The 20,183-nt window shown below is 45.2% G+C and overlaps 2 protein-coding genes across 2 annotated transcripts in view; one reads left to right on the top strand and one right to left on the bottom strand.

The window, feature by feature from the left end:
• Positions 1 to 2,669: 2,669 nt before the first annotated feature.
• On the top strand, positions 2,670 to 6,096 carry LOC119386043 (translation initiation factor IF-2). The gene is made up of 2 exons (XM_037653394.2): positions 2,670 to 2,991; positions 5,408 to 6,096. The coding sequence occupies exons 1-2, from the start codon at positions 2,688 to 2,690 to the stop codon at positions 5,575 to 5,577; spliced, it is 474 nt and encodes a 157-aa protein (XP_037509322.2). The 5' UTR covers positions 2,670 to 2,687; the 3' UTR covers positions 5,578 to 6,096.
• A 1,525-nt stretch (positions 6,097 to 7,621) lies between these two features.
• Positions 7,622 to 20,183, bottom strand: part of LOC125756124 (uncharacterized) — a 145,690-nt gene continuing 133,128 nt past the window's right edge. Inside the window, exons 39-46 of the mRNA XM_049414206.1 lie at positions 18,456 to 18,548; positions 16,400 to 16,684; positions 14,783 to 15,045; positions 12,488 to 12,591; positions 11,626 to 11,749; positions 10,340 to 10,531; positions 9,120 to 9,239; positions 7,622 to 7,945 (exon numbers count right to left, since the gene is read on the bottom strand). Of these exons, the coding sequence (XP_049270163.1) occupies positions 7,781 to 7,945; positions 9,120 to 9,239; positions 10,340 to 10,531; positions 11,626 to 11,749; positions 12,488 to 12,591; positions 14,783 to 15,045; positions 16,400 to 16,684; positions 18,456 to 18,548 (1,346 nt within the window). The 3' untranslated portion in view covers positions 7,622 to 7,780. The remainder of the gene's footprint in view (positions 7,946 to 9,119; positions 9,240 to 10,339; positions 10,532 to 11,625; positions 11,750 to 12,487; positions 12,592 to 14,782; positions 15,046 to 16,399; positions 16,685 to 18,455; positions 18,549 to 20,183) is intronic.

Here is a 20,183-nt window from a genome sequence, read left to right as displayed (position 1 = left end):
TAACAAAGGGCACACATATTTGTGCGCGCATTCTCTTATACACACGTCGAGTGTTCATCGATACTTCGAGAAAATTTCACGCGTGTAGACGTTCCCTCCCGCCACCGGGCTTTTGAAACGCTTATGATGGATTCTGTGCATTCGCAATGACTTTGACAGCAGTGATTGAAAGTGTCAGTGCAGTCTGGGTGAAGTGAGTGAACTCAGCGCGCACGAACGCAGAGCGAACAGAGGCACAGGGCAGTCTATAGCTTGCCCAAACAGTGCACCTGTGCACAATACTCGCTGGTACTTTGCACACACAAAAAACACTGTTGTCATAAAAGTGCTGTTGAAGAGGGCAGAAACTTGTACCTTTACTATAGGTAGGTCGTGTGCGCGCGTCGCGCGCGCGTGTGTCTGTGTGTGCGTGCGTGCGGATAACGCTATCGCGTTCAACCCTTAAACGCGAAGCTTAAGGGTCCCCGAATAGTTGGTAGGTTTGTTGTTCATTTATAAATTCGTTATATAGTTCTTACCTTCCTATAGCCCGATTTCTGCTGGCCTATTCCAAACACACACACACACACACACACACACACACACACACACACACACACACACACACACACACACACACACACACACACACACACACACACACACACACACACACACACACACACACACACACACACACACACACACACACACACACGCACGCACGCACGCACACACGCACACAAACGTGCGCGCATGCCACGCCCGGACGGAGCAGCGGCGATCGAAGCTATCACAAGCCGCTCGTAAATCGTGAGCAAAACAAATCCGTCTCTAAGGCGACGCACCGTCCCGCTCCCGGTGGATGACTGGCTGTGAGAGGCCGGTGAACTTGCGCCGTGCTTTGAAAGCATGGAAATTGCTACCGTGGAAGCAGGCCCGAGGTAAGCACAGCATGTATTTGTGCAGTAGTGCTCGGCAGTAAAATATGTCCTGGCCACGTTGCGTCGCGATTATGAATAAAATGTTTGTCGCAAGTCGTAACGTTTCTCTTTCGCACGTGCATCGCGATGCACTCAATAGAATAGACCACATGTACTGCGGAGTGTTTACACAAGCAAGTTAATGTAGTACGTTTTGCGAAGAACGTGATGTTGCGATGGTGTGTGCGTGCACGGGGGGGGGGGGGGGGGGGGGGGGGGTAGTATTTAACCTTGATCTGAGTACATGACTGAGTGCTTAAATTTTGTTCTTGATTTAAAAATCACTGTTTTGCAGTGGGAAATATCAATGTCTGGCATTACACAACCAATATGTATTCTGATTACTGTTGCGAATTTCTTGCTGAAATTTCAACACGTGTTGTCCTTGCAATATGACGTGCTTCTTATTTTTTCATCTCCTTTTGAAATGTTTCGTTGCTGTGTGCAAAGTGTGATTGCCTCCAAATTTTATATTGTTTACCTTGTATATTTCCTTACTGCTATATTTGACGATGTTACATATCCACCCTCTGTAATACCGTCTAATATAAGGCCCGTAGGGTATACTGAAGTACTTTGGTAGTCACATATCAGCCGTACTTAATAGAAAAGGACGTCGGAACTCGGCTGCGGTCCCGACGACAGTCGCAAGTGTGCAGTGATACGTGTTTAAGGTACCACTATCGGTGTCCAACAACAGTGACCTTTTTAACACTCTGTCCGCACATAAACATTTTCATTCGGGTGCATGGTGATGTGTCTACATGAGGTATACGAGCGTTTAGGACGAGTATTCTCACATACTTCTACATTCCACTGCAAGCGCCAAGTGATTCCCTCCGTAGCAGACCTCTTTATGGGTTGCTTCGTTAAACGCCTGTGATAAACGGAAGAAAACGTGGATCTGCACCAGTGCTACGCCGGTAATTGTGCCCAGGCCGCATCGTAATATACGGCTATGAGAGCATGTGCTACGAGCTGATAATACGCCAAATTTATTCTGTAGAAGTAGTCCGTGAGTTTGTACAATTTTATGTCCATAGATTGTTTTTGTCCTTAAAACGTTCATTTCTTCATGCTGGAGCTCCAAGTAATGTGCCCTTACATTTGTAAAGTTCCATTTACACCTTAGTTCGTTTTAGACTTGAATTAGCGTTCTATTTACATTTTTACTTTAGTACATGTAATAAGACTGCTTTATGACTTTATTTTGTTAGTGTTCTTATGCAACTCAAACTCCTATCTTACGCCCGGCTGAAGCCGTGTGACAGCAGGGCTTTTGGCTTCGCTTCAATTTCCCGTCTATTTCTTCAAAATACGAAACAATTTATCAATTCGTTATTTCATTCATATTACGCAACGCCGACTCATGAAATGATAGCTAATCTTGTTACGCTGTTTCTCAGCCCCGTCTCCACCACTTGCGACGAACTTCACTCCACTGCGAGCGTGGATGACGTGAACGACGATGGCGACGAGCCCACGGCTATCGATAGCATCGGTCGCTCGAAGGACTCTCATGACTCAGCCTCGGCCTCAGCAACGGCGTCTCGTGGCTCAGCGTCGCATCTAACTCGGGACGGTGAGGACGGAGAGGGCGATGGTGAGGAGCTTGTCACCGACAACGGCGCCGAAAGTGTTGCAGCCACTACTGCTCCGCCGACGTCGTTATCGTCGGCGTCAAGCACAGACGACGTAGACGACGAGACACCGAGTGCGTGGGCGATGTGGTATCTTCGCAAGGATCTCGAGTGGAGGCGGCGCGCGGAGAGGGAGCACGAAGCCCGGAAGGCCGCGCTGCGAGAAGCACGCGCCGCCGCCGAACGCAAGGCTAACCAGCGGTCTCAGGCCGAGCGCGCTTTCGCCGCCTGGTGCGCAATGAAGAGCGAGCTAGAGGCGGCGAGGCGAGCCGAAGATCGACGTCGCAGCGCCAAAGCCGACGAAGACCGAAAGCGGACCGAAATGCGCGCGTGTGCGCTGTCAGAGAGAAAGTGCAGGGAGTGGCTTGCCAGAAAGCAAGTGGAGAAGGGTAGGGCTACCCATCTTGGCTGGCATGATTTTAATTATTATTATTATTAATGATAATCGTAATACCACTACTACTACTACTGCTACTACTACTACTACCGCTGCTGCTGCTGCTGCTAATAATAATAATAATAATAATAATAATAATAATAATAATAATAATAATAATAATAATAATAATAATAATAATAATAATAATAATAATAATAATAATAAATTCGTGTTTTACGTCCCAGAAACCATGATAGGATTATGAGTGACGTCGTAGTGGAAGGCTGCGGAAATTTCGACCACCTGGGGTTTAACGTGCACCTAAATTTAAGTACACGGGCCTCTAACATTTTTGTTCTATTGAAATGCAGCCGCCGTGACCGGTATTCGATCTCGTGACCTTCGGGTCAGCAGTCGAGCACCATAACTAGACCACCGTGGCAGGTAATTGACACTTGGATTGTTTTTTTTAATGTGTTTAGGGAGATGTTGGTGCCTGGTTGTGATCCGGCTACTCATCTTCTCTTAGAAAACGTTTGCGTCATAAAGTTGCCAGTAATTATAAAACAGCACAAAATTTACCCATGAATAGAAATTCATATTTCTAATCCCAGTACTATATAATTGTCCACGCGGGCAATTATATACGTTAATATAAAAATATTGTCTCACGCGCTGTAAACGTTTCCACACCCTAAACGTCCACGTGTTGCAGGATATTTCATCGAGATAATCACACAAGTCACTGGGCCCTTGCCCACACTTTAAACTCAACTGACATGAAACAAATGCTGTGGCGGACGTAATGTTGTGGGTGGTGTTGATGGAAAGAAGGTGGTGGTGGTGGGGGGGGGGGGGGGGGCAAGTTTCGGTTGGTTTTGTATGCAGTCGCTGTAAGGAACATATGCTCATGTTTGCGAAAACACGAGGAAGTGAGAACACAGGCTACGCTGCAACGCACGAGGTCGTGGGTTCGATTAGCGACCACGGTAACGGCATTTCGGCGAGGGAGCAATGCAATAATACGCGTGCACTTAGATTTAAATGCGCGCTGATGTACCCGAGGTGTTGAATATTAATATCCCAAAAAATTATCTTAACGTAGCGAGGACTGTTTAATCAGCCGGGCTAGTGGCACCAAAAAGCAATAAAATAAATAAATCAATAAATAAAGACTAGTAGAACAAACGAAAGAAAAGACAAACAAAGGAAACGAAATGGAAAAGGAAAGAAATAGCAAGAAAAGAAAAGAAACAGAAGAGCCAAGCAATTGATGCCACTAGCTCCACTGTTGAATCAGTCCTCGCGACGTTTGGTTGTTTCATCAGTGTAACGGCGTAACGCGCAAACACACACACACACACACACACACACACACACACACACACACACACACACACACACACACACACACACACACACACACACACACACACACACACACACACACACACACACACACACGTGTGTGCGTGTGTGTGTGTGTGGTAAAATGGGAAGGAAACTAAATAGAATTCCTTAACAAGGAAAAAAAAAGACTTAGTGACGACGACACTGAGGAAGGTGGGCACATATTCCTGAGTAATGGGAATTTCTAGAACAGGTCTTTGTCCTGCATTGTACTTCAGTAGAATAATCGCAGCACAGGACTTTTTAAAAGGCCGGGAAAGTGTGAATGCGTCATCCTCATGGGTTGGGGTGGAAACGGCATTCGCCGTATGCTCACAGGCTGCGTATGGAATGCAACAGCTTTTATACATAAAATGTCTCTGAGTCAGTCAGCACCTGCTAGCTCATGCAGGGCGCGCAGATGGTAGGCACTTTGAACTCAGCTGAACTCTGATTCCGCGCTATAAGCCACAATCAGCTGAAGTAAATACAGCAAGGTACTTGCTTTGAAACTCCGAATAAAGCACTAATGTCATGGACATCAGCCGCCATTAAAAAGTAGTAATGCGAGACAAACATCTGGCATTTACGCAGCTGCGATGACGTTAAATGTTACGCATTCACTTCACGTCCCATAAATTGCACATAAGCAACTCATCCCTAATTTTTTTTTTTTTTAAATGCGTGATCTAGGTATACATATAACTTTAGTCAAATGTTTGACGAAAGCTCATCTGTTCAGGTAGCGTGTTGCACATAACGAAAATTACGGTCACTTATCAAGTCAAAAAAAGGAACAGTTCTCGACGTCTCGGAAAAGGAGTCAGTGACCATAATTTTCGTTATGTGCAGATTACAATTTCGCCACAGAGATACACATATACGGAGCCAAGTTTTTGCAAGTGGTTGAGATAGGGGGGGGGGGGGGTTGGAAGGGGGAGTTGAAATTTTAAATTATGGTTGTTACGATGATGTGATCGCTTCTTATCAAAAGATATTGCTACCTGAAAACTTCATCTTTGCACATTGTGTTGCAGAGGCCAGTTTGGCGAAGAAACAACGAATTACGACCAGCGGCGACGCCGAGAAGGCGGCAGCGAACCAAAGTGCTTTCAACGCTTGGCTCGCCGGCAAGGGTACGAAGAATTCAACGGAGAAGTTCCACGTAAAGTGTATTGACGGCCAACTGTTCGCAGTGTGGCGGTAGTCTACGCCCAACTCTTTCCAGTGATGATCGATTGAGCGTCGCTGTGTATCTATGTTTTCGAGTGCCACAACTTGCGTCTAGCAGGCGCGGTAATTTTTTTCATGGATAGAGCTGATTTGTGAGAATATTAAGTGACGAATGCCTTTCGTAGCTTTTGATTTGTTGTGAAATTAGGAAATAAATATGACGGCCGATAAAAATGATACCCAAGCCGCAATATATATGCAATAATCACAGAGGCATGTAATGGTATCTTCGCATAAAGAAATTGTATAACTTTTTCTTGCCTACGTTGCCTACTCTTGCCTCCACTCCTATATGTGTATTTGTATATTTGTGCATTGTACATATATATAACTGTAAAGTATTTTATCGACATCTCACAATGATTTCAGAAATGTGACAAAAGAGATGCCAATTCATTTAGTGGAGGAAGCTTGTTATCGGAAAATCTACCCTGAAGGTCTATAATTGACACGACAAAGGAGACAACATGCCGTGTGATTGACTTGCGGAATTATATGGCCATGCAGTTACTTTCACACAGTACTAAATAAATTTCATCATAATGATAATTGCGCAATCATTCAGCAGTCTGTTAGCATGTTCGACGCAACTTTCGACTAAGAGCAAGGGATGTGCGCTCATCAGGTCGATGTTGTGAGCACCTCGCGCATGTAGTGGGCATGCTTTGTGTGCGATCACGAGAAACTGACATTAAAGCCTTATAAACTGCAGGATGGAATATAATATAACATATTCCGCGAAGCTGCTGAAGAGATAGTGTGATATTAATGAAACAATTGATATTGATCATTAGTTGTTGAAAGCCCAGAGACCGGGACTTGTCAACAAGCTCTCAAAAGAGTGCCACTAGACTTAAACGAAGTGTTGGCAGACGTTCGTACACAAAGGGAGCATGGTCTTTTATTCGCCTTTCAGGCGGATTGCTTCCTGTGTTAGCCTATACAGACGATCAGAAATCGTCCTTTTCGTGTGGCCTCTTCGTCTTGTTTGAAAAGCGATATAATTAACCAAGTAAAAACTGCGTGCGAGATATGTGAACGCACTTAGCGCTGACACTATCAATTCACGCTGCCATTCCTTACTTCCTGGTATAGGCTTTAGCAATATACGCAGCGTGTGTCTTGCACGATGCGCGAACTTTAAAACTTGCAGGTTGCGCGCAGTGGCACGCGCGCTATTTGGACAGAAATCGGCAGACGGCTCATACCATTGTAGGTGCTGCACTCTGACCGCTTACGTTGCGTTGAAGCGAGAGGCATAGCGAAATTCGCTTCGCTCGCTGCAGTGGCCGTGTTCGCTTACGCCAGCGTTTTGTAGAGTTATGCTAGACCGGATCCTAAAGAAGTTAGCAGCCTTACTTTGTATGATATTCCAATTAGCTGCTATCGCATTCATTGCTTCGCTCTTGCGGTGAAACTGGGTTTTTACTAAACTGATGCAACGAGGTGAAATGCTATATGCGAGACAGGGCCAATTTCTCTTTGCAACAATTGTTGGAGGGCAAAAAAGTTAGCGAAGGTTTGCTTCATGCAGTGCCAGAAGTCACCTTCAATGCGTAGTTACTAGTAAACATATTATTGTATGCATATGCGAAGGATCCACAACATCTCGGAGGAAAGCTATGAGAATGTTACCAGTACCTATCACTAATGCGCACCGATTGAGCGCTATTCTTAGCGAATGCATTGGACTCAAGACTATGCAATCTCGTTGAAGCACGCCTTTATTGTCGTTGCATGAATGATTTCCACGGCACAGGTAAATATGTTCACGCGTGTGTAGCAACAGGCATTCCAAGCAATGTGACATCTGGGGCAATTGGGTAAAGTTTAGATAAAACACTGTAAGGCAGTTTACATTCAACACGAGTACGCTGCGAGCCAGAGCTGCTTGCGCGCTTTGTTTGGGATTCTCGTTTGTGCGATATTAGCACCATTGTGACATGTCATGTTGAAAGTGCAATGAGAAATGCGTCCGTGCAGTTTTTTTTTTTTGGTGTTGAATTCGTTGGCGTGGGCTCGCTTTGGTGTATTAAATGAAAAGACAACCGATGTATACACATGTGAAAGAAATAAAGTGTGCAGTCTGTTCACATGACAGCGGTGCAGCATTGCTGCGAGGGTTTGTGCTTGACATTGTGACTAGGTTGCCACTGTCCTGACTGCGACTGCGGACGTCACACTTTCTCGTTTACGCGGGCGTCGAGTTCATTCTTCTCGGTCAAACCGTTCTTGATAGTCTTGAGGAGAATGTTCGGTTCACCACAGAAGCCCCGGAAGTCGTCCAGGTCGTTGTTGAAGACGTAGACACCGCGGTAGCCCTCTTGAAGCAGGAAATCAATCTGGAACATTAGACGAGAGTGATTATTCCAGCAGCTCTCTCACTGCTTGTACAAACTACACCCAAAGTTTCGTTGTACAGCTACAGATGCATGCCATCAGACACTTGCTAGTAAATGGCTGGAACACTTTTCCAGGCACGAGAGACGGAGATGCGAGTTGCAGAGATTAACATAAATGTTTGTCGATGTCCCATTTGCGCCACATGCTTCCAAAACATCCGCTGTGCCTGCTCAACGTCTAAATCGCTTCGCAGCTGAGCCCTAGGTCATGGATTCGATTCGAAGCCACGACGACTGAAAAAAGTGGCGGCTGGGATTTACATTCATGTAAAGCCATGTAATTGGAGATAAGAGTGTGATCCTCTATTTACCTGCGTTTTCTGCGAGATGTAGTAGTAGTAGTAATAATAATATCTGGGGTTTTACGTCCCAAAACCACGATATGATTATGAGAGACGCCGTAGTGGAGGGCTCCGGAAATTTCGACCATCTGGTGTTCTTTAACGTGCATCTAAATCTAAGTACACCAGCCTCTACCGAAATAATAATAATAATAATAATAATAATAATAATAATAATAATAATAATAATAATAATAATAATAATAGTAGAATAACGAGAACAGCAACAAGAAGTGACGTCGGGGAGCCGTAGAATGGCACGGATCCAATTTCTGCAGCCCACGTAGCAACAATGAAATTTTCGGCGAAGACTTCCTTGCAGCCAGAAGGAAAAAAATAGTTCTTATACCTCGAACTTATAATTGATCCTCAAGGTTTTCTTGTCTGCTATAGACTATGTTACATAAGGCCTATGGGCGCCGCCATCATGGGCTGCTAAACGAATGTTTTCTTATTTTTGTATCCCCTGGCGCGAACTAATAAAGTCAGGAAACGCCGAATGCACCAACCCAACAGTTTTCACGTGTATACGCCCACCGTAACACTGTTCGCTTAGTTGTTCAAGATAAAACACGGCAAGGTTAACAGCCCAGCATGGCGGCACGGAAACCCGTCCGTAAAATAGTCTGTAGCTTACTAATTTACTCTCCGAGTATCAGAGAAGGTAACCTCTATCGGTTACGGTATTCTGGGTGTAAAGAAAATTACGACCAGTTGCCAGATTCTTATATCGCTCCGAGGTCCACCTTTATGCCTATACAGAGCATGCGTACCTTGTGCTGAATGCTCTCTGCATCGTCGTATCCGATCCACTGGTCCCTGTAGTAGACGTAGGGGCACTTGCCTTCATCGTCGAACTCGCGTTTCCAGTTTCCTTTCAGGTTGAGGCAAATCTGTAACGTCCAAAGTTAGAGTTCAACGAGTTGATCTAAGTGACATGCAACTGTAGCTGTGTATGCGCCAATTTATGACTTCAATTTCAATGCAACCCGTGAGTAACTGCGAAGGAGCCTGTTCTAGAGACATCAATATGTAAGGCGTTAAGACTAGTGAAATATTTGGGCTTTGAGGTGGAAGCGCTTTGTGATCCCTGCTTAACAACGCCTCTTCCTTGAGGTACGCAGTTGAAGACAACGAAAAAGTTAGCTTGTCTGTTGTAGCTGTCTCAGAGAAGCGCGAGGTTATATTTGAAGACGAAGGCATGACAAAGTATGTGATGTCTACAAATGCCGCATCCAAGCTGTGCGAGAGCAGAAAATTCGCGTCCTTCATGAGAAGTTTAACATGGCCGTGTTAGAATTTGACCGTAATTGAGGTTTACAGGGAAGTCGTGTGAAGTCTCCGGGCTGCTTTCCGAATAAGCATGGCGGCCTGGACAGTCCGTAGGGACAGAACGAAAAGAACGACGGAATATATCACACTCAAAGGGTTTACTATCGGTGACGCTATAAAACCATTGTAAACAACGAACAAAAGTGCCTGTGCTAGAATACGTTGTGTGGAGGAGCGTGGTAGCTAACTGCGAGATCAAGTCGGTAAGCGATAGTCTAAAGAAATGCTCAAGAAACAATCAAAGGTCCAAGGTCACTCCAATGATCGCTCTTTCGTGCCAAATATATTAAATGGAAAAGAACAATCACGATTTGATTTGCTAAAATGATATGCAAAAGCTCAGACAGATAACACTATTAGAGGCTAACTGCCCAACCATTTTGAAATGCAAATTGAAAGGAATCACGTAACAAAATGAAATGTTTCAACTTCAACCAGAGTTGTAGTCTTAGATGCCTTGTTGTATGTGTGGAGTATGTCAGCGAAAAGGTATTACGCAGCGATGGTCTTACAGTATTCTCTTATGATCATTAGAAACACAGATTCGCTTCCACATATTCGTGTTGCAGGTTGTGCTATGTAGTTCTAATGTTCAGTTCCCGTGGATTATGAGTTTCTTGCACTGTGAGACATCGAGAAGAGAGTCGTTCCGCACACTGACCTCGTAGTAGGCAAAGATCTCGTTGCTCCTGACAAAGGGTCCGGCGTGCGGCGGCACTTCGCGGTTGATGAGGGCGTGGAGGCCGTGTTGTTGCGGATCGAGCAGCGTGAATCCCCGGCCGAAGAAGGCGATACCCATCACCACCTTGGACTTTGGCGCTCCAAGGCTCACGATTCGGGCAAGGCCGTCTTTCTGCATGAAACAGGAGCAAACGGGCGCGCGTGAGCGGAAGGTTTGCCCGACGGCACGGTGCTCTGTACTTGTATGCTTGTGCGCCGAAGGCAACGCGTAAAGGGCTAACAATAAACAAAGACCACAGCTTCTAAGTTTCAAGGTAGAAGAGCGAGGACTTGTGGAAACGCCGAAAGGCAAAGAAAAGTGACGTGACTAAAGAAAGTGTGTGATCTCCGTTTCTGTTCCTGTAAACAATAACGAGAGACGACAGTTGGCACCTCAGCATTGCAAAAACGCAATTTCAGAGATATATTACCCGGAAGAACGTCTCCGGAAGACAACCTTGTGCTTGCCAGTTTTGCATGCTACGCGGCATTTAGGAAAAAATGTGGACAAGGATCGTGACCGTATAGGCAACATTAAGAAAAAAAAACATGATGTTTAGTGGTGTGCAAGTGGTCAATAATGGGTAAGGTCGTCACGTGTTTTCTGGCAGTAGCCAATAGGACAGACACGCACATGTTGCCCTATTAGGTGGTGATAATCAAAGCCCGCAATGTGCACCCGGGATGTCCAGAAGTCGCATTATTCTCACAACAGGGACAACGAGGTACTACTGGCCGCGTGAAGCGTGCACCTAGAAGCGCGCCCAACGGCAGCCAGTACTCTACAGTGCGAGAGCCACAATAAGCAAGAGATATTGAACAACTTTGCTGAGTTCTTTACGGCGCCCTCTAGCGTAAACTCGGGCAAGGATATCAGAGAACAGAGGTGGACATTGTAACAATTTAGGAGCCTCGGTTGCTTCGTTCTTTCGTAGTATTGTAACTATCGTTAACAGGGTCTAGGTAACTGGGGATATTTTTGAGGGATTTTGTAATCACGTGTGACATGCATATATGTTGCTCTAGAACAATGCTAGAGCTTGTTCCTGTCGCGCGTTTTAAATGAAATGCTTACAAGTAGTTTATTGGTAAACATGGTTAAAAGTATAGGTAAAAATCGTTCTTTGACACATTAAGGTGCGTAGTTACACACGAGCTAATAAAGAAACCAATAACAGGCCGGGGGCTTCCAAGACGATGCACTCTGGTTCGTAAGCATATACTTACCACATTCAATGTCGCTTGCGGTCCGAAGTCGATAGACCGGGGGAAGAGTGGAGTGTGGACGTCTGTAACTCCGTTCCAAGCTCCCCTAAGGTCGTAGGCCTGTGCATTGATCCAGTCGACGTACCTGAGAGAACAAGTTGAAGAAACCATCGTATCTATGACGACGAGCTAGTTGAAGGGAGGAGACAAGGTTGTTTCATTTCTATCGTCATCACAATAATCACCCATGTTCACTTATTTGCAGAGTGAGAACACTTCCACGTAATCTCTAGTTTACCTGTGAGGCCTGAGTCAACTACAATCTACTCTCATAAACCTCGTTCATCCCTTCGCCACTCACCATTGCGTTTTTCTTCTCTAGACAGCCGCTTCCTTACGTGCTACATTACAGTGCAGATTTATGCGATGTCTAATAAGATTTTTTCTGACAATCCGTGCAATTGGCGAGGGAGTATTTTATCAATTGTAGTGGCAGCACAAATCCTGACAGCTGTAGCAAAAGTATTTTGTGCTATTTACTTGGCAGGTTTGTCTTCATTCCTTTAGCGTTCAAATAAGCTAACTTTCCAGCCCTGCTGTCGTGTTGCATGGAGGGTCTTGCATGTTTACCATTGGTTAAGCAAGCTGCTTACTGGTACAACGAACAAGCTGGCCTGCTCTACAAGTGCATTGTTGGACATAATACCAGTGATTATAAATAGCTTATTTGATTAATTTCAGTAAATAGATTCAATAAGAAGTAATAACGTCGGAAGAATCACGATTATTTTGTAGTATTGGAATAAATAAAGCAAGAACGTAATATCTGATTTACAGTACTTGAAACGGCTGTCGTTATCTTCAGCAGAGGGCCTCAACTTACTTGGACATTTCGGCAACATTGTATCCGGGATCAAGGAATTCGTCGGAAACTGGCACGACGACCGTGAGCAGCAAGTCTTTGCCTTGGAAAGCGCCAGCCAGCTCCTGTTGGAGAAAGATAAAAATACACAGCAATCACTAATACATACTTAAGTGATTCTCACAGAAAACACGTTGAGGTGATTATGATCACGATGATTGTTATAGCGCCAACTCAAGACAAGGATAAAGTGGCACACGAGAGGTGATTATTCATGTCCCTCTTTGTCCTTGTACTGAGTTCGCGCTATAGCAATCATCATGACATGCCAACTAGCCCAAGCCGCCACCCTTCTAAGCAGGTTGAGGCTCACAAAAGTTTCTCAATCGAAAATCTCGAATTGCTACACGTTCTCTCGAGATAAGACCGAGGCTCTTGTGAGGCAGCAACGGGGAAAAAGTTGTGCTTTGAGCAGATTGAGGCCGACGGGTGCACCTTTCCAGGAGATAAAGGAAGGCAAACATCGAAAAGGTAAATTTCTTATATGCATGTAATCTTTCACTATATAGGCGAAAAATGTTGGTTCATTTACGTAGCCGGGTACTTCCAGAGCGTGAGAAAAAAAACAAGGAAAGGCAAGGAGCGGGAGGGCATTAAAGTGTAGGTTTTACACCCTCTATTGGGAAAGAAGAAAAGGAGACCCGAGCATAAGAACGAGAAGAGCAGCGCTAATACACGATGCCTGCACACGCGAGTTGAAGACCTCATTGTTCGGTTAGTCACGGAGAAAAATGTGAATGCAAGGGCACATAGTGCTTAAAGATTTTATTGCATTCATTTGTATCTTTCGAGGATCTTAAATGATTTCTTAGTTCATTTAGGGAAGCGAATGTGCTGACATTATAGACTGAAACGCGAATGATCAAATAGGATACTAACATAAGAAAACAATGACAATACAACAAAACTGGTTGTTTAAGGAAACAAACGAATAGGAATGGAATGATTGACTTATATGCACATTGCTGTGCCCGAGAAAAACTGATCCGCTTATGGACAGTTTACAAAATCAGTATTTTCCAGGGGGTATTCGTATCGCTCCTTTCGCGTATACATTTGTTTGTACTATCGTTTTGTTGGCGGGCAGTTCTCGGACATTCTAGTATCCCTATCCATCTTTATGATGTCCATTGTTGTTTCTTCTTCAGTTTCTAAAGTCTTGCGTTAACCAAGTGGCGGTACGTTTTTCTGACGCGTAAAAAATATATATAAAAGACATGGTGGATATTTGACCACCAGCCCGAAAATCCCCTTGTTGGCTATTTTTTGGCGAGAGCCTTATTGCCGCTAGTTTCGCAACTTAATTCTCGTAACTCATGCTTGTAAGGTAGTTTGCGGCGGTCACCGCGCTTTCTTGAGCACGTGTGACCGTCAGCTAAGTGCTCGGGCAGAAAAAACAACAACGTAACAAACAGAAAAGAAACAAGAGTGCTACACGACATTATTTCAGCCACCACGTCGAAGCGACGCAACAGCGTGCGTGACAACCAGTTAGTCATTTTGTCCGGTGGCAATAACAGCGTAACCTTGAGAGCTTGGATGGCGCGTGCTTCGTTTTGCGCAGCGGCAAAATTTTATATTGGGTCTAACTAATTTCGTGCAGCCTTGCAGAAGCTGTACTGCTCTTTCCAACAACGAAGCAGGCATCAATCCACACTGAATGAGATCTGTGCTGGATCAGAAGATTCGAAAGGGCCTAGAAGCGTTATCTATGCATGACGACAGCGAGTCGAAAGATATACACATTGCTTAAAGAAGCGTCGCAATTCGTTAAAATAATGGGATCCAGTAGTATGCATTCTTTCGGCTCAAAGTGGCGTTTATTGTCCCCGAGAGTACGCGCACACTCTCTGGATACACTAACACCTCTACCACCGTAGCCGATAGAAAAATATTACACACCTGTTGTGCATAGGCGCCAGTTCACAGAAAACTAAATTACATGGGACACTTTAGAAGCACCTGGTTACACCACCAGCGAACGTTCGCTTTCCCTGTCAAAGGACTCGAATTGTATATTTGTCTGTGTTCTTGGGCATCTGCAAGTTTATGAGAGATGGGAGAAGTAAAAAATGTGACATAGCGTATGTCAAGCGTGCTTTTAGAAATGAATGCAGCATCCGGCTGCTCACCGGTGAGTATTTTGAAATGGTATTTATCCTGCTGCACAGAATTAGCGAAACAGAATGTGTCGAGCGTTCGCTTTCCCAGCTCCTACGGTCGCACCCTCCTCCGCCTCCTCCGCCTCCTCCTCACCCTGATGAGACTGGCGTAGTTTTCCTTGTCGCGTGGCGATCCTCCACGGTAGGAGACTCCGGGGAAGCGCCAGGCCATATCGACGCCGTCCAGGTTGTACTCCTTCATCCACAGCAGGACGCTCTCAATGAATAGCGCCCTCCTGTCTGCGCTCGCGACGAGCTGGGAGAACACTCCGTTCTCGTGCTGCCAGCCGCCGACCGACAGAAGGGTCTTCAGCTGGGGATACTGGGTCTTTATGGCCGTAAAGTTCTTGAAGAGATCTGGAAAGGAAGCATTACGTATGAGACGAATGAGCGCGTAACACATTACCAACAGAATGTTTATAGAAAACACACGACTCGCGAAGTGACGAGAAGTCAGTGGACAAGTTATGCTTGAAGTGATTATATGGCGCGGCACGTTTTTGTTGAATGAAGAGTAAGAATCGACCTCGGAGCCAGCGTTCTGACAAGGGGACTCTTCTTTGTCGGCTCCCATGACGAAGACAAGTCCACTTGTCGAAACATTGACTCCAGCGACATTCCTGTTGTGCGATTTCTCATTCCTTTAAGACTGCACGTTCTTCTGAACTTCCCCTACTGAAACGTTCCGTATGCCATTCCAATAATTTCATATGTTTCTATACGGAATCCATATGCTTTCCGTATACTTTCCTTAGGTTTTCCATATATTTCCGTAAGATTCTTACGGAAACATACGGAATTATTGGAATGGCATACGGAACGTTTCAGTAGGGTCTGTCTCATTTAGATAACTTGTGATGGTCACAAGTCAAGGTAAATGTTTCGGGCGAGGTATTTTTGTTTGTCCAAATTATATATCTTATTTCAGAAGTGGACGTCTACGCAGGAGCGCACGCATCAAACCCGGCTTTCGATGTTTAAGGTGCGGAGGCTGTGCAGTGGCTCCGGAATCCCTGAGCCTTGAGTTCACGTTTACTCGTGACATAGGTTTACTGACGATTCGTCTAACAGCTTCTATTTCTACATCAAGCGCGGAAGTTTGCCAGATTGCTGGCGGCGAGCTTTAGTGGAAATTATAACCATCTACAGGGCCGGTATATGGACGTCAAGCGGTTTCATACTTTAGATTGGACAGGGGCGCGTCAGCGTTCGGTTTATAAATCTTAATAATATAACAATAAGCCTGCCCTGTGAAATCAAGGTGCTTGAAACCATGAATATGCCGTAGATGCGTGCATCTTACTTCCATTTAGGCTAAATGCTAGCGCTATCTACGTCATCTGGGCAGCTATGGCGGACAAATGCGGTCACGACCTGCGTGTTGCAGTGGTGGGTGTCAGTGGTGCTATAGCTAGTGCCTCGCAATCGCCTTGTTTACAAAGAAGCTTAGAGCAGAATGACGCAGCTACATGTAAAGGTCTGGTAAGATCTAGGATTTATTGCTAATACCTGTTAAGTATAGAACAAATCCCGACGCTGACTTAAACTATTTCTGTATTAGTGTTACTTCTGTATTAGTGCTATACCTTTCCGAACCGTGACCACTGCGGTCCCAATAATGACAAATTGACCCTATTCCCGCGTTCGCGTAAAAGAAAGCTCAATTTTCTGAGGATAATTCATGCTGCAGAAGCTAGCTATGTTCGCTCACCCCTGTTGCTCTCGAACTCGGGCACCTCGCTCCGGAGTTCCCAGGTTTGAGGGTTGACGCCCGCATAGGCAAAGTTGACGTGCGTGCACAGGTCTCCGGGGATGTCCTTGACGCCGTAGTTGGCTGGGTGAGGTCGAGCGTTGGCCCAGGCGTAGTAGTAGCAGACCACTGGCGCCGGAGCCGAATGCGTGTCCGACCGTGTTCTCGCTGTGGTAGCGTTAGCTGAAGCCGAAGTTGATGAAGAGCTCGACGCCGTGCTTGTCGTTGAAGATGTTGATCCGCTTCCTAAATAGAAAAGGAAAGAAATATAGTTACATTTGTGCAGCCCTAAGCTTCATTGAGGTTTGTCTGGGTGCCTATGTGTTAGCCTAGCAATATGAGACGGCAATTGCTCCAACTGTACGTCTTTCTCGTTGTTCATCAATCGCCTACCGCACGTCTTTAACTTCGGTGTCGCGTAAGTATTCGAAGAAGTAACGTGAAGCGTTTTTGTGTACCGTTCGCCCTCTCTCGAGGAACGTTATCTGTTTCTAATGCATTTGACATCATTCTGTTTGTACCTTGTCAAACAGGACCTTCCTTTCGACACTGAAGCGCCGGCAGTACAAAGTGAAACATTCCACGTCACCTATTTCTTCACTGTTCAGTGAGCTCAACTAGCGAACATGCCAATTATCATAAACGACCATGTGCTCATTTTTGGCTCCCTTTCGTGTGGCGTCATGCAGAGCGAACTGCAAGTTAAATTGAGCAGAAAAAATTCACATCGTGTTGGCCACACCCTCCCCCCCCCAAAAAAAAAAAAAAAACCTTCAAGGGCGCTATGATTTTAGCGGTTAGAGCTTTCTTGGTTCGTGAACAGTTGATGTGCAGTTGCTACAGGGACAGCAGTACTGCGCACGCGCTACAGCTTCGCTGCAAATTCAGGCTCCATGACGTCCCTGCAGCGCATAGTTCATTTCGAAGCTCAAGCAAAGTACTTTGCGATTGAACATGATGTCGAGTGATGAAATATATATTTATTACCTTATATTTCGTTAAAATGCTTCATGGCTGAATTGACTCATATGACGTTGAAGAAACTAACTCATAGCTGTTTAAAAACGTCAGTTTTTAAACACATATCGCCATCTTGCTGAACTAACGCGCAGAGAGTATGTATAGAAATTAGTGCCATCGCGAGCTTATCATTATCAAAGCAGTGATCGTCGTTTTCTTTTGAATTTCGTGCAAATAAGTCTCTTTAACTTTAGCCGCTGTCGTGTCGTCAACGATATAACCACCTAGTGGTGACACTGAAGCTCCTGCTCATCGCCGCCGCTTACATGCTTCTCGGTTTTTCGAATTCGAAGTTCACCTTATTTTTGCAGCCACACAGATTAGTTCAACTTGCTATATTCACGCCGTGCAAAATATTCTTCTCAAGTATCGCCCACCGTGAGTACAATTCCAAAACCTCGGTCTATCATCATTATTAGGGTATGTTTATTAACTGTACGCGTTCGTTTCATACCGAGCTACATGATAACATCACATGTACAATATAAAAGGGATACATATTTAAAATATTAACAAATTGCCACATCGTGACGTCTTGTTCTAGTCGACGCATACTTATAAGGGGAACAGAGAGCAACATCAGAGAAGAAGAAGAAGAGCGACAAATAACAGCCCTGAACAATTGACCATTATGTTGCTAAAAAAATGGTACAGATGGGTAGTTCGGTAAACTAATAAGCGGTAAAGACGAGCAAGCATACGAATAGCGCCAGGTGAACAAGCACCGTTTTGAGCCTGCTTGGTCAGCTGCGTTTATGTGGGCGTCTTTCACTTTCAACCTTGTATTTACTACGCTGCTAATTACGCCAAAGTGTTTCACTTTTTTGTCTTTTCACTCGCACAGACCTTGTGCAGGCTCGGACACTCAAGGCGGCATTATTGTATTTTCTTTAACGTACACTGGCGACTAGAAAAACCAGTTTCAAAGAGGCGGCACGTGTTCCAAACAGGTTTGTTCCAGTGTTCAGCGCATGGTTACTGCAAGTCGACTACTCACCGTTCTGCTGAGGCATTGCCAAGGCGCAGGTCAGTAGTAAGGCGAGCGGGAGCGTGAGCAGCTCCATGGCGATGCGTTGACCTGAGTTTAGAGCTGCAAAGTGAATTGAGAAAGAGAACCGGTGAATTCCGAGAAAACGGGTTGCCACCTTCGTTGTTTGTTGCTATCCTCGTTGCTATCGTTACTTCAAATCGAATACATTCGACATGCGTGTATTTTGCAAAATCCGGGAAAAAGCGCTCGAGATAAAAGAACTTGCACGCTGCGACGACTCTTGGGCACGCACACGTCCTCACTCGTTGTAACTTGTAATAATTGTTGGGGTTTTACGTCCCAAAACCGCGACATGATTATGAAAGACACCGTAGTGGAGGGCTCCGTAAATTTTGACCACATGGAATTCTTTAACATTCATCTAAATCTAAGCACACGGGCCTCTAGAAGTTTGCCGCCAGCGAAATCCGGCAGCCAATGCCGGGATTCGATCCCGCGACCTCCAGGTCAGCAGTCAAACGCCATAATCACAAAACCACCGCGGCGGGTACTCGTTGGGACTTAGAGCGTAACTGAGTAACCTACGTATCATTAGGAAAATGCGAAAGCTGCGTAGCATTTTTTTAAAAAAATGTTTGGTCTCTATGTTTGGCTTCACGAATGCTGAACTGCTTAGAAAGACATCAATAATGAAACTAAACTCTAGGTTGATACGTACCAAAACCACGATCAGATTACTGAAGATGCCATAAATACAGTGCGGGGCTCCAGAAGAACGTGTTGTTGGGCGAGTTGGTGCTTGCTAAAATACATAATGCAGCGCTAAAACACAATCACAGGAACACAAGACGACGGGAGCATCGTCTTGTGCTCCTCGTCTTAGTGATTGTGTGTTTAGCGCTGCGTTATGTCTCTAATTGGGGTTCCAGATTAATTTTCAACACAATTTTACTGTACTAAACGATATGCACGAAAGACGAGCGCTTTCTCAAGTGCCCTCATTGGAACGCGGCAGTCGCAGCCAGTATAGAACCCGTGACCTCGACCTTGGTGTCCCAATCTCATAGCCACTGGGCCACCGCTGTGTGACGTATTCCGCTAGGAAAAAGAAATATTGAAATCTTTGCACTTCTGGAAGCATTTTCTTCAGAACAGTAATCAAACAGTATGCTCGTATGGATGCACAACTTCTGCTGGGTTAAAGCTTTGTTTGTGTAATCACCTACTACTTAAAAATCAGTGCACCTTGTGTCATAGACAGCCATCGATGATGGGCTTTGGTTGGCAGCTTAAATTGTCGCGAATTCTACGGAAATTGAAGCGACTGGGTTTAGTGCCTAAAGGCGAGACATCGGCAATGAAAAATTCCATGTCAGTGTGCTTCGAATTAAGATTCAATGAACGCCTAACCGCAAGCAATCTCTTGCATGATAGTTTTATCGGAATCGTCACGTACCGCTTTTATCGGGCTTTCGTCGTAGAACGTATTCGGGGAAATTGTGAAATTTGGCGCGGTGTGCGCACACGCAGCGACGTTGAAGAACAACAAGTGTCAGCCGGAAACAGTGTGTCCGCTTTCGAACATCTCAATCTATTCCGCGCCACAAACTTCCTGCGGAAGCACGGAAACAAGCACCACACAGATAGCCGTATACACCTACATTCATCGTGTTTTCGGGAGGTACACAACTCGGGTGACAGGACAAAAACGGCGACCGTTTAGACAGACGAAAC

Source organism: Rhipicephalus sanguineus, chromosome 3 (assembly GCF_013339695.2).
Source record: "Rhipicephalus sanguineus isolate Rsan-2018 chromosome 3, BIME_Rsan_1.4, whole genome shotgun sequence".
NCBI classification, from domain to species: Eukaryota; Metazoa; Arthropoda; class Arachnida; order Ixodida; family Ixodidae; genus Rhipicephalus; species Rhipicephalus sanguineus.
Note: the sequence above shows the minus strand (reverse complement) of the source record. Positions and strands in the feature narration are given on the sequence as shown.